The sequence below is a fragment of the Trichomycterus rosablanca genome, chromosome 2 (genome assembly GCF_030014385.1).
Source record: "Trichomycterus rosablanca isolate fTriRos1 chromosome 2, fTriRos1.hap1, whole genome shotgun sequence".
NCBI classification, from domain to species: domain Eukaryota; kingdom Metazoa; phylum Chordata; class Actinopteri; order Siluriformes; family Trichomycteridae; genus Trichomycterus; species Trichomycterus rosablanca.
The window spans coordinates 30941077-30952519 of record NC_085989.1 but is presented as its reverse complement, the minus strand read 5'-3'; the positions used below and the strand labels follow the sequence as shown (position 1 = coordinate 30952519).

Sequence of the window (11443 nt, the reverse complement as noted above, 5' to 3'; positions counted from 1 at the left end):
TCCCAGTTTTTGGTCATTTTTAAAGCAAAACATTTCTGATCATGTCTTTACATTTATTCGTATTAAAATGTATCCCTTTTATTACACTACTTGCTATACATTGTGGATTCTATATGCACATTTCTGTTCTTGTCTTTTCCTGAATTTTAAACAATGGTTTCTTCTAATAAAAAAATGAATGTTTTTGGGACAATTACTGACTGGTCCAACAAGTGTTTTTACATTTCTGTTTGAAATGTGCTTTTGTGCATCTGATTTAAAAATGGATTACAAATAGTAAGAACTTCTCAGATTAATTTTGATTTGAAAGTGATTTATGTATCGAATTAATCCTCACAGTGCTTTGTATTTAAAAATGGACAAAGTACCTTCAAGAAAAAAAAAAATATGGTGATGATGTCGGTTTCGAGGATCCATGCTTCTTAGGCAGAGGTAGTGAAATTCACTGGAAACTTGGGACCTGGACGATCAATTGGCTTGTATATTTAATAATTCTGTTGATAAAGATTGTTGTTTTTCTTAATAATTATTTGCTGGCTGAAACATTAACTTAAGTGCACTCTAACAATAAAGATGGTAAAAGAGAGAAGTCACTCGAAAACAGTTGCTGTGCAACCTGAAAGCAGCAGGAACAACAATTATACAATCATCAATAACCAAACAATGTCACAATTATCTTTATTCCTAAACCCACACAAAAGATAAACTCCTGCCTTGTGTTTTCCAGAGAAACCAGGCCTGCCTTGACTCTGACCAGGATAAAGTGCTATTTAATTTGATTTCCCTGACTGTGTAGATAAAGTTTGTTGACACTACAAATGTTGATGTTGTAGCAAATCTGTTAAGGATGTGAAATTTAAACTCCTTATTGAATTGCAGTGTCTCATTGCCTGCATGGTCTGTGAGACAGTTTTAATATATTCTTACCCACTGTCTCAAGAGGAATGCAAATATCTTAAAGTAAAATTTGAATTTACATATATAACAGCTGATTAGCATTATAGGTGATACATTTACTGCTAAGAAGTCAAGATGCAAGGAGTTGAGGTGATTAGAGTGGATGAGCTTAAACACTTAAGGTCAAGTGTACAAAGTAAGGGAGTGTGTTGTAGAAAGGTGAAGAAGAAAGTTCAGAGTGATTTGCGTATCTGCCAGAGGTAGTTTACAAGACAGTAGGCCTGCTATCCTGTATGGCTTGGAGATGGTGGCACTGACAAAGACAGAAGAGGGAGCTGAAGATAATGTAATTCTTCCTGGGAGTAAGTCCAGAGTAAAACGGGGTTCAGTGCTAGCCCACCAATGCCACATACAATGCAAACAATTGAGGATTTAGGGACTCAATAGTGGCAACTCTCAGATTAGCTGCAGCATTGAAATCTTTGTATCCGCACAACTATAAGTAACCGCCTTTCTATTATACCATTTTCCCTTTCCAATAATTCTATATTCCATTTACATTTTCGGCATTTTGCAGACAGTCTTATCCAGAGCAACTTACAAAAGTAAGCACGTCAGCTTAAGTGCTTTGTAAAGAGGTGGGTTTTTAATCGTCTCTTGAAGACAGTGAGAGACTTAGATGTTCGGACGGACAAGGGAAGCTCGTTCCACCACTTGGGTGCTAGTACAGAGAAGTGCCTTAATGCTTGTCTTCCTTGAGTTCTGGGTGGAGGATCAAGTCGAGCGAGACTAGTGGCTCGGAGGTTGCGTGGTACAGAGCGGAGTTTTATTAGACCTCAATGGTAGCTTGGGGCTGGTCCATTTTTGACTTTGTAGGCAACCATCAGTGTTTTAAGCTGAATGCGGGCAGCTACAGGAAGCCAGTGAAGAGAACGCAGCAGTGGGGTGATGTGGCAATATTAAAATGTACACTGGAGATTTTGAGTAAAAATTTTAAGTACAAAAAAACCCAGATACAAATACATTCAGAGATTAACTAAAACACCAAATGACATCTGAAATTCTGGAGTGGTGTAAAACAGTCACTGAACTCTAAAACACTGCAAACATACTTTATCTTCAGAAGCCCTGAGTCCTGCTTTACTCCTGCCATTCTACTGATGCCAGAATACCACTAGTGCACAGAACTGTACAGCCTGGCTGAGGAGAGGTAATGTACTGGATCAATCAACATAAGTGCCCACACTCACTAATGCTTCTGTGAGGCACCCTATCCAAAAGAGTGGATGCTGAAAGAGCAGCAGAGAGGGGACCAACCTGGCATATTATAGCTCCTGGTTCCGGTTATGGTCTCAGTAAGGATTCCATCTATGTTTGGTCTGCTTAGCAACAAAGTTACCTCCAGTTACTGTCAGATTCTTGTGAGTTTTTTGACCACTTTTCAAAACATGCCAACATGTGGATTGACTACTTTAATTTTCCTTTAGATGTGAGTGAGTTAGTGCATGGGTAAGCGTGGTACCATGTGACAAACTGATGCCCTGTCTAGGATGTACTACTTCTTTGCATTTAGTGTTTATAGGAAAAGCTTCAGACCCACCACAACTGAATGAATGAATAAATGAATTAATTAACTAATGTGATAAACTGATGCCCTGTCCAGGATGTACTCCTTTTTAGCATCTAGTGTTTGTGGGATAAGCTTCAGACCCACCACAACTTTGACGTGAATGAATGAATGAATGTGATAAACTGATGCCCTGTCCAGGATGTTCTCCTTCTTTGTGTCTAGTGTTTATAAGCTTCAGACCCACCACAACTTTGACGTGAATGAATGAATGAATGAATGAATGAATGTGATAAACGAATACGAATATGAATACGAATCCTTTATTGTCATTGCACATTGTACTTGTACACTTGCACAATGAAATTGGAATACAACCCCCCCCTCTCGGTGCAAGAAAAAAACAGCAAACAATTAAAGTACTATATACAAATATAAATATAAAAATATAAAACAGTACTTAAACAAAACAGAAGCAGAACCGAAGCTATTGCACATGTCCTATTCAAATTAAATTAGAAGTTGCACATGTCCCATTTAAAGTGAAATAAGTGAAATTGCACAATACCCATTGAATGATGCATGTTGTGTCACATGTTTGAGTTTAACAGAGCTATGCCCTGTTGTAAAAACTGTCTCTTAGTCTATTAGTCCTTGTTTTGATTTGCCTGTACCGGAGGCGCTGCTGGGCTCTCTTCACTACCGCCGAGGTGTTAGAACTCCAATGGAGGTCTGCGTCCATATGCACCCCCAGAAACTTGAAGCTGGGTACCCTCTTCACACACTCCCTATTAATCCAGATTGGTTGCAGATCAGACTTCCTCCTCCTGAAGTCTACAATCAGTTCTTTGGTCTTGGAGGTGTTGATGACCAAGTTGTTATCTGCACACCACCCCACTAGCCTTTGGACCTTCTCCTTATATGCCATTTCATCGCCATTAGAGATAAGCTCGACCAGGGTGGTGTCATCTGCGAACTTAATTGTGACATTGTCTGGATGGCTACTGACACAGTCATACGTGTACAGGGTATAGAGTAGTGGACTCAGCACACAGCCCTGTGGAGACCCAGTGCTGAGTCTGAGGGCTGTGGAGAGATGTGAGCCAACTCTAACTTTCTGTGTATGGTCTGAGAGGAAGTCTCTAATCCAGCAGCAGATGTTGGTTGAAAGTCCAATGTCCATTAACTTAAAGGTTAGTTTTTCCGGGAGTATGGTATTGAAGGCCGAACTAAAGTCGACAAAGAGCAGCCTGGCATAGCGTCCCTGCAGTTCCAGGTGAGAGATGGTGGTGTGGAGCGCTGTTACTATGGCATCTGTAGATCTGTTAGCTCTGTATGCAAACTGAAATGGGTCAAGGGTGGGTGGGAGGCAGGACATGATGTGACGTTTCACCAGTTTCTCAAAGCACTTCATGACAATCGGTGTCAGAGCGATTGGTCGGTAGTCATTGAGGCTGCTGATGCTGGTCTTTTTCGGCAGTGGTATGATTGTGGCCGCCTTCAGACATGGTGGGATGAAGGACTGGGATAGTAAAGCATTGAATATCTTTGTAAAAGCTAACTGATCCGCACACTCTTTAAGGACCCTTCCGGTCACTCCGTCTGGTCCAGCAGCCTTTCTGGGGTTCACCGCTCTCAGTGTGCACCTCCCCTCATGTTCCTGCACCACGAGGCTGTAGCTGCTGCCGTCGGATGGTGGGGCTGCTGCTTCCTTTGAACTTTCCACCTCGAAGCGTGCGAAGAAGTGGTTCAGCTCCTCCGCAAGCGCCGGGTCGTCCTCAGCCATCGTGATGTTGCTGGCCTTGTAGTTGGTGAGATGCTGGACTCCCTGCCACATTTGCTTAGTGTAACATTTGCCTATGAAACTGATGCCCTGTCCAGGATGTTCTCCTTCTTTGCATCTAGTGTTTATAGGATAAACTTCAGACCCACCATAACTTTGACGTGAATGAATGAATGAATTAATTAATTAATGGATAAATTAATGAATGAATGAATGTGATAAACTGATGCCCTGTTCAGGATGTTTTTCTTCTTTGCATCTAGTGTTTGTGGGATAAGCTTCAGACCCACAACAACTTTGACATGAATGAATAAACAAATGAATGAATAAATGAATGAATGAATGAATGTGATAAACTGATGCCCTGTCCAGGTGTACTCCTTCTTTGCATCTAGTGTTTGTGGAATAAGTTTCAGACCCACCACAACTGAATGAATGAGTGAATGAGTGAATGAATGAATGAATGAATGTGATAAACTGACGCCCTGTCCAAGTGTACTCCTTCTTAGCATCTAGTGTTTGTGGGATAAGCTTCAGACCCACAACAACTTTGACGGGAATGAATGAATAAATGAATGAATGAATGAATGTGATAAACTGATGCCCTGTCCAGGTGTACTCCTTCTTAGCATCTAGTGTTTGTGGGATAAGCTTCAGACCCACAACAACTTTGACGGGAATGAATGAATAAATTAATGAATTAATGAATGAATGTGATGAACTGATGCCCTGTCCAGGTGTACTCCTTCTAAGCATCTAGTGTTTGTGGGATAAACTTCAGACCCACAACAACTTTGACTTGAATGAATGAATGAGTAAATGAATGAATGAATGTGATAAGCTGATGCCCTGTCCAGGTGTACTCCTTCTTAGCATCTAGTGTTTGTGGGATAAACTTCAGACCCACAACAACTTTGACGTGAATGAATGAATGAGTGAATGAATGAATGAATGAATGTGATAAGCTGATGCCCTGTCCAGGTGTACTCCTTCTTAGCATCTAGTGTTTGTGGGATAAACTTCAGACCCACAACAACTTTGACGTGAATGAATGAATGAATGAATGATGAATGAATGAATGATGAATGAATGAATGAATGGACAAATACGTCATATTGTTATGCCATACTGTAGAACATAAGAACACCACCATTATCAGTAAGTACGTAAGTAAGTAAGAGAGAATTTATTTAGTGTAGTAACAGCTCTATCTAGTGTCGAGTTAGAGATGAAGCTCAGTGTGTGCAGCATTTATCTAATCTTACGTCTCCACAAGCTGCTTTACGGTAACTCGGTCAGTACACTGCTGGGTCTGGGGAAGGTTAAAGTGAACCTGAATACCACGGTGACTCTTTTCTCTTTATTATTTATTATTTATATATTCACATTGTACTAGACATTTAAAGCTGCATGTTTACGCTTTATTAATCTGTTTACTGTTAGCGGCCTAGCTTGATGGACTGTTTATGCTAGCATAGCTAGGTGGCTAATAGTTCTGTCAGGGAATAGTATGTGTGCTGTTATTTATAACACTAGAATTGGATATCAAAGCATATATAATGAAAAAAAATGCAGGATTGGTATAAAAACACAGTGTTTACATGATAAGTTAACACCACACCATATCAGTCACTGTGTTCCGTACTGATGTTTGTTTATTAATGTCACCCTCATTCTGTGCAGTAACAGTTTAGTATGTAATCAAACAGCATTTATGCTAATGGTCTCTACAGCTCGGTTTGATTTATATCTATTTATATCAGTTCAATCAAAAGCGAATTTACACTGAGTGACTGTTTGGAACACTGTATTGTAGTTTTAACATTAATCCCTACATCGCTGTTTTATTTTGACCATCTTCTTCTGTTATTGCTAATCATAGACTCACATTTAAGGAGAACAGTCACACTTGGCTATGTACTTTATATGTATTAGGAAAAAAATTTTGATACATTGTATTAGGTACAAAAAGAATCCAACTAAATGTCCAAGACAGGGTTTCACTAATGAAACATGCACTTTAAAGCCCAGGTCATACTGTCTTATTGATTACTGAGAGTTTAGTTCTCGAACTGCAGAGATACAGACACAGTGACGGCATTGCTCATGTTCTTGTATTTTTTAATGCTGAAATTACTCTGACCTTTTTGCAATTAAGAATAGCCAAACATGGCTGCTCAGGTGGCGCAGCAGTAAAAAGTACACTAGCACACCAGAGTTGGGGTTTCGAATACATCATATCGAATCTCAACTCTGCCTTCCGACTGGGCTGGGCAGCTGCATGAACAACGATTGGCTGTTGTTCAGGGTTAGAGGGTAAGAAAGTCGGATCATAGGTCCTCATAACTGAGGGCCAGTTAGGGCCAGTCATCAATAAAAAAAAAAAGACTGTTTACTTTTCATTACATGAGCAAATGAGTGTGTGTGACATTAAAGCACTGTTCAGAATATTATGATATTCTGTGACAATAGGTGACGAAGGTGCTAGATGCACCCATGGCCAGTTATACAAATACATCTCTAGAATTGTGATATAAATCAGAACGCAATATTTTTAGAATGTACACAAAGAGGACTAGTCAGAGTGGTTTTGTCTGACCATGGTGTGTCTAACACAGTTAACACAGTTCAGAGATAAATAACAACATATTTAGATATTTACATATTTCTAAGCTATTTAGTGATAAATGAAACGTAGTTCTCCTCAGATGACATTTTTACTGCAGATATTATAGACTGCACCTAATTAATATTTGTCATAAATCACTAACTCAGTGTGTCTTTTTGAAGAAGCTGCTAAATTTGATCCTGACCAAATCCTATTATATGCACCCTAATTACCCTATTTTTTGTTATAGCATAATAGATTAGAGCAGATTGCTGACATTAATCCTTTTCTGTGTTCGGTAACTTTAGGCTATATCCAGTTTTGATCACTGGATTTTTCGAATGCACCTTTATGTTGAAATGCAAGCTTTATTACTTGCTCAACCCAAAATATTAAGGGATGGTTTCTCATAGTCTTATATGATATTGTTTGCCATATCACTGCACTTTTTGTTTATAGATCATTTAATTTCCATTAAACAGTTACTTGTTAATGATTAAAATACACCTATTTCTTATATTTAATACAATTACCAACATTATTAAAAAAAAATCTTGTTATATTTATCACCATTATCAACTGATGCTAAATAGCTATATTAAATATTAACATATCTAACTTGGCAACAGTTGGATCATTTTGTTGCAACACTTTACAACACTTTGACTCCTATCAGAGTACAGTATTTGTAAAGCTGATAATAATTTAAATGATATTCTTTTAATTTAATACCTTTTGCACTGATTGGCATTTTTTTATATATAGGCTTTCTACTGTTGCCCATGTACTATAATTGTTTAGGGTTGCTGAGCTATAACATAATTATCAGGCTTTGTATACTGGTACACCTTGTTCATGTTCAATGAACAATGTTTAATATTCATTATGTGTATATACTCCACAGAACCATGCCTTTTGTTGACCTCCAGTCTAAGCTGGGAATTAACCTGGACCAGTGGATCCTAGCCCAGAGTGGGGAGCAGCCACACAAGCGAGCTTCACGCTGCCATGCCTTTGAGAAGGAGTGGATAGAGTGTGCACATGGCATCGGTCAGACCCGTGCTAAAAAGGAATGCAAGCTGGAGTTTGAAGATTTTTATGAGTGCATGCACAGACAAAAGACGGTAAATGAGGGATTATGATTGTACATGGTTACAAACTAGGGCTTCTTGGTTAAATGAAAAAATTGAGTATTAATTATTATATTTCAAAATTATTTTAATTCAGCATTTATCAGAACTAAATAGTGTTACCTAACAGAAAACCCATCCGTACAAACCCTGTTTCCAAAAGAGTTGGGACATTTTGCCCACTATGCCCAGTAGGAGGTACCAGACAGTAGGAGTCAGCTGCAAAGAGGCGACTTCCAATCCGGCCTTTCTTTTCTCAGACATGCCCACTGTCTTTATTTAAGAACGCTTTTATTTGTCACATAGGTATACACGTGTACAGTACAATTAAATTATTTTTCTGCATATCCCAGCTTCTTTGGAATGCTGGGGTCAGAGCGCAGGGTCAGCAATTGTGCAGCCCCCTCAAGTCGAGAGGGTTAAGTTATGTGGCTGCATGGCTGAGCTCTATGCACTAGGCTGCCACTGTCCCAAAGGCATGTCAGAAGTGAGACAATGGTGGTCTTAATGTTTTGGCTCATCTTTGTATGTGTGTGTCTAATAAGTTTAAAGTTTAAATACGATGTTGTTCAGCTATGTAATACAGCACTTAGAATTCTTTTGGCGTTATTTTTATTTTTATACTACATTGTGTTTTAATAAGATGACTGCTTCGATGGTTGTATCATTATTCTTAATGTTACTCTGTCTTGATCCAGCACCAACGCCTGTATGAGATTCGGAAGCAGAGGGAAAAGCTGATTAAAGAGGGCACATACACGCCTCCTCCACATCATTCTGGCAACGAAGAAGCCCGACCATGAACTCGGCCACAATCGATGGAACACTCAGCTCTCTGCTCTTTGCCAGCCACACTGTAGTACTCACCATTGTTGTAATATTTGTTTCTGTTCCCTTAAAAGTTTAATAAAAACTCTTGCTCATGGTAGTTATCATTGTGTTTTTGTGTTTGCCTATAAACCAGATGGAAAGATGACTTTAGGCCTAGAAATTCATCTTATGAATTTTAGTTATTTCATTCAGTTATAATTTTATGGTAATATTGTTTCAATATTTTTTTTTTTACAATTTATATCAAAACTATTAAAGTTAGGAGGATCCAAACATGCAATGTGTTTAGGGGTACTACACTCGTTTATTAAAATTTGCTCTGTGTGTTATATGTTATAAAAGAAACTATAAACCGACCTGGGGTTGGTCCAGTGGCTCGGTGGGTAACACTGTCGCCTCACAGCATAAAGGTCCTGGATTCGATCCCCAGGTGGGGCAGTCTGGGTTTGCATGTTCTCCCTGTGTCTGCGTGGGTTTCCTACCACAGCCCAAAGACATGCAAGTGAGGTGAATTTGGAGATACAAAATTGTCCATGACTGTGTATGACATTAGACTTGTGAACTGATGAATCTTGTGTATCGAGTAACTACCGTTTCTGTCATGAATGTAACCAAAGTGTGTAAATGTGTAAAATCCTAATAAATAAATAAACAGATTTGCACATCATCTGCATTGGTACAGGTTAAACATCTTATTTCTTTAAAAAAAAAATATATATATATTAGGGCTGTCGAAGTTAACGCGATAATAACGCATTAACGCGACCTCAATTTAACGCGATTAAAAAAATTAGTGCCATTAACGCAAATTCTAGTTCATGTTGACACTTGACTGGTAGAACCAACGTTTTAATGTCGGACTTGCCACCGTTTTTCATTTGCGGTTTGTTAACATAATGTAACCGATCGTGGTAGTGATGCACTTGCATAATAAAGAAATAAATACACGCTATATTCACAAGTTGTCGGGAGCAGAACACTTTATTACACTTAATTAACTTCTTCTTCTGTACCGAATACCGGAAAGCTGAGTCGAGCACGTTAGTTCATGAACTATGGAAGCCCCAAAGGGTCAAAACACACTCACTTCGTGTAGAAACGTCCATCAAACCATCGTCACGATACAACCACAGACAAGTCTGATACAATAACTACGCCTTATCCCACCTAAAGCACCGCTGATCTACAATGTTTGCTGATGGAGAAATTCTAACCTACAATCTGACATTTACTGCCTAGTATGTGAGTGAATAAAACTCCCTTACAGTTTTCTCTTGTCCCAGCAGTTTTTAACATCAGTACATTTAGCATAAAATGTGTTCACCATTTTAATTGTAACATTTCACTTAAAAATCCTTGTTTTCTATAACATTTACACAGATTTTTTTTAATGCGATTAATCGCGATTAACTATATGAAATTCTGAGATTAATCGCGATTAAAAAATTTAATCGTTTGACAGCCCTAATATATATATATATATATACACACAGATGAGACTTAACATTATGACCACCTCCTTGTTTCTACACACATTGTCCATTTTATCAGCTCCACATACCATATAGAAGCACTTTGTAGTTCTACAATTACTGACTGTAGTCCATCTGTTTCTCTGCATGCTTTGTTAGCCCCCTTTTATGCTGTTCTTCAATGGGCTGGACTCTCCCAGGTGGATCATTCTCAGCACTGCAGTAACACTGACATGGTGGTGGTGTGTTAGTGTGTGTTGTGCTGGTATGAGTGGATATGACACAGCAGCACTGATGGAGTTTTTAAACACCTCACTGTCACTGCTGGACTGATAATAGTCCACCAACGAAAAATATCCAGCCAACAGCTCCCCGTGGGCAGCGTCCTGTGACCACTGATGAAGGTCTACAAGATGACCAACTCAAACAGCAGCAATAGATGAGCGATCGTCATCTTTACATCTACAAGGTGGACCAACTAGGTAGGAGTGTCTAATAGAGTGGACAGTGAGTGGACACGGTATTTAAAAACTCCAGCAGCGCTGCTGTGTCTGATCCAGTCATACCAGCACAACACACACTAACACACCACCACCATGTCAGTGTCACTGCAGTGCTGAGAATGATCCACCACCTACAGTAGTGTTCAAAAAAATAGCAGTCCAACACCATTAACCTGATAAATTACTGTTTTTAGTAGAAATGCTATTTCTACATAGCAAAAAATTCACTTGAAAGTGTAGTAGAGTATTGAAAACAAAACAAACCCAACCCAACTCATTCTGAGTAATTGAAGCATTGATTGAAAGGGGGTTGTTCAAAATAATAGCAGTGAGGAGTTCAATTGGTGAAGTCATTCATTCTGCAGAAAAACGGGTGTCAGTTTTGGCCCTTATTTAAGGTAGGAGGGTGGCAAATGTTGCACAGGTTGGTCATAGCGCGTTTCCTTCTGAAATACTGGGTAAAATGGGTTGTTCCAGACATTGTTCTGATGAACAGCGTACTTTGATTAAAAAGTTGATTGTAGAGGGAAAAAACATACAGAGAAGTGCAGCAAATTATTGGCTGCTCAGCTAAAATGCCTTAAAGTGACAACCAAAATCTGAAAGACGCAGAAGGAAGCGTGGAACTACTGTTTGAATGGATCAAAGAATA

At 39.0% G+C, this 11443-nt stretch overlaps 1 protein-coding gene across 1 annotated transcript; it reads left to right on the top strand.

Moving 5' to 3' along the window:
- The first annotated feature begins 5501 nt into the window (after nt 1–5501).
- On the top strand, nt 5502–8913 carry ndufs5 (NADH:ubiquinone oxidoreductase subunit S5). The gene is made up of 3 exons (XM_062990708.1): nt 5502–5592; nt 7760–7979; nt 8684–8913. The coding sequence occupies exons 2-3, from the start codon at nt 7764–7766 to the stop codon at nt 8786–8788; spliced, it is 321 nt and encodes a 106-aa protein (XP_062846778.1). The 5' UTR covers nt 5502–5592; nt 7760–7763; the 3' UTR covers nt 8789–8913.
- Nucleotides 8914–11443: the final 2530 nt, after the last annotated feature.

What these genes read in the sequence shown, in the direction of transcription:
- ndufs5 (XM_062990708.1), top strand. Translation starts at nt 7,764, where the DNA reads ATGCCTTTTGTTGACCTCCAGTCTAAGCTGGGAATTAACCTGGACCAG. An exon ending in GCATGCACAGACAAAAGACG is followed by an intron (nt 7,980 to 8,683) that starts GTAAATGAGGGA and finishes GTCTTGATCCAG; the next exon opens with CACCAACGCCTGTATGAGAT.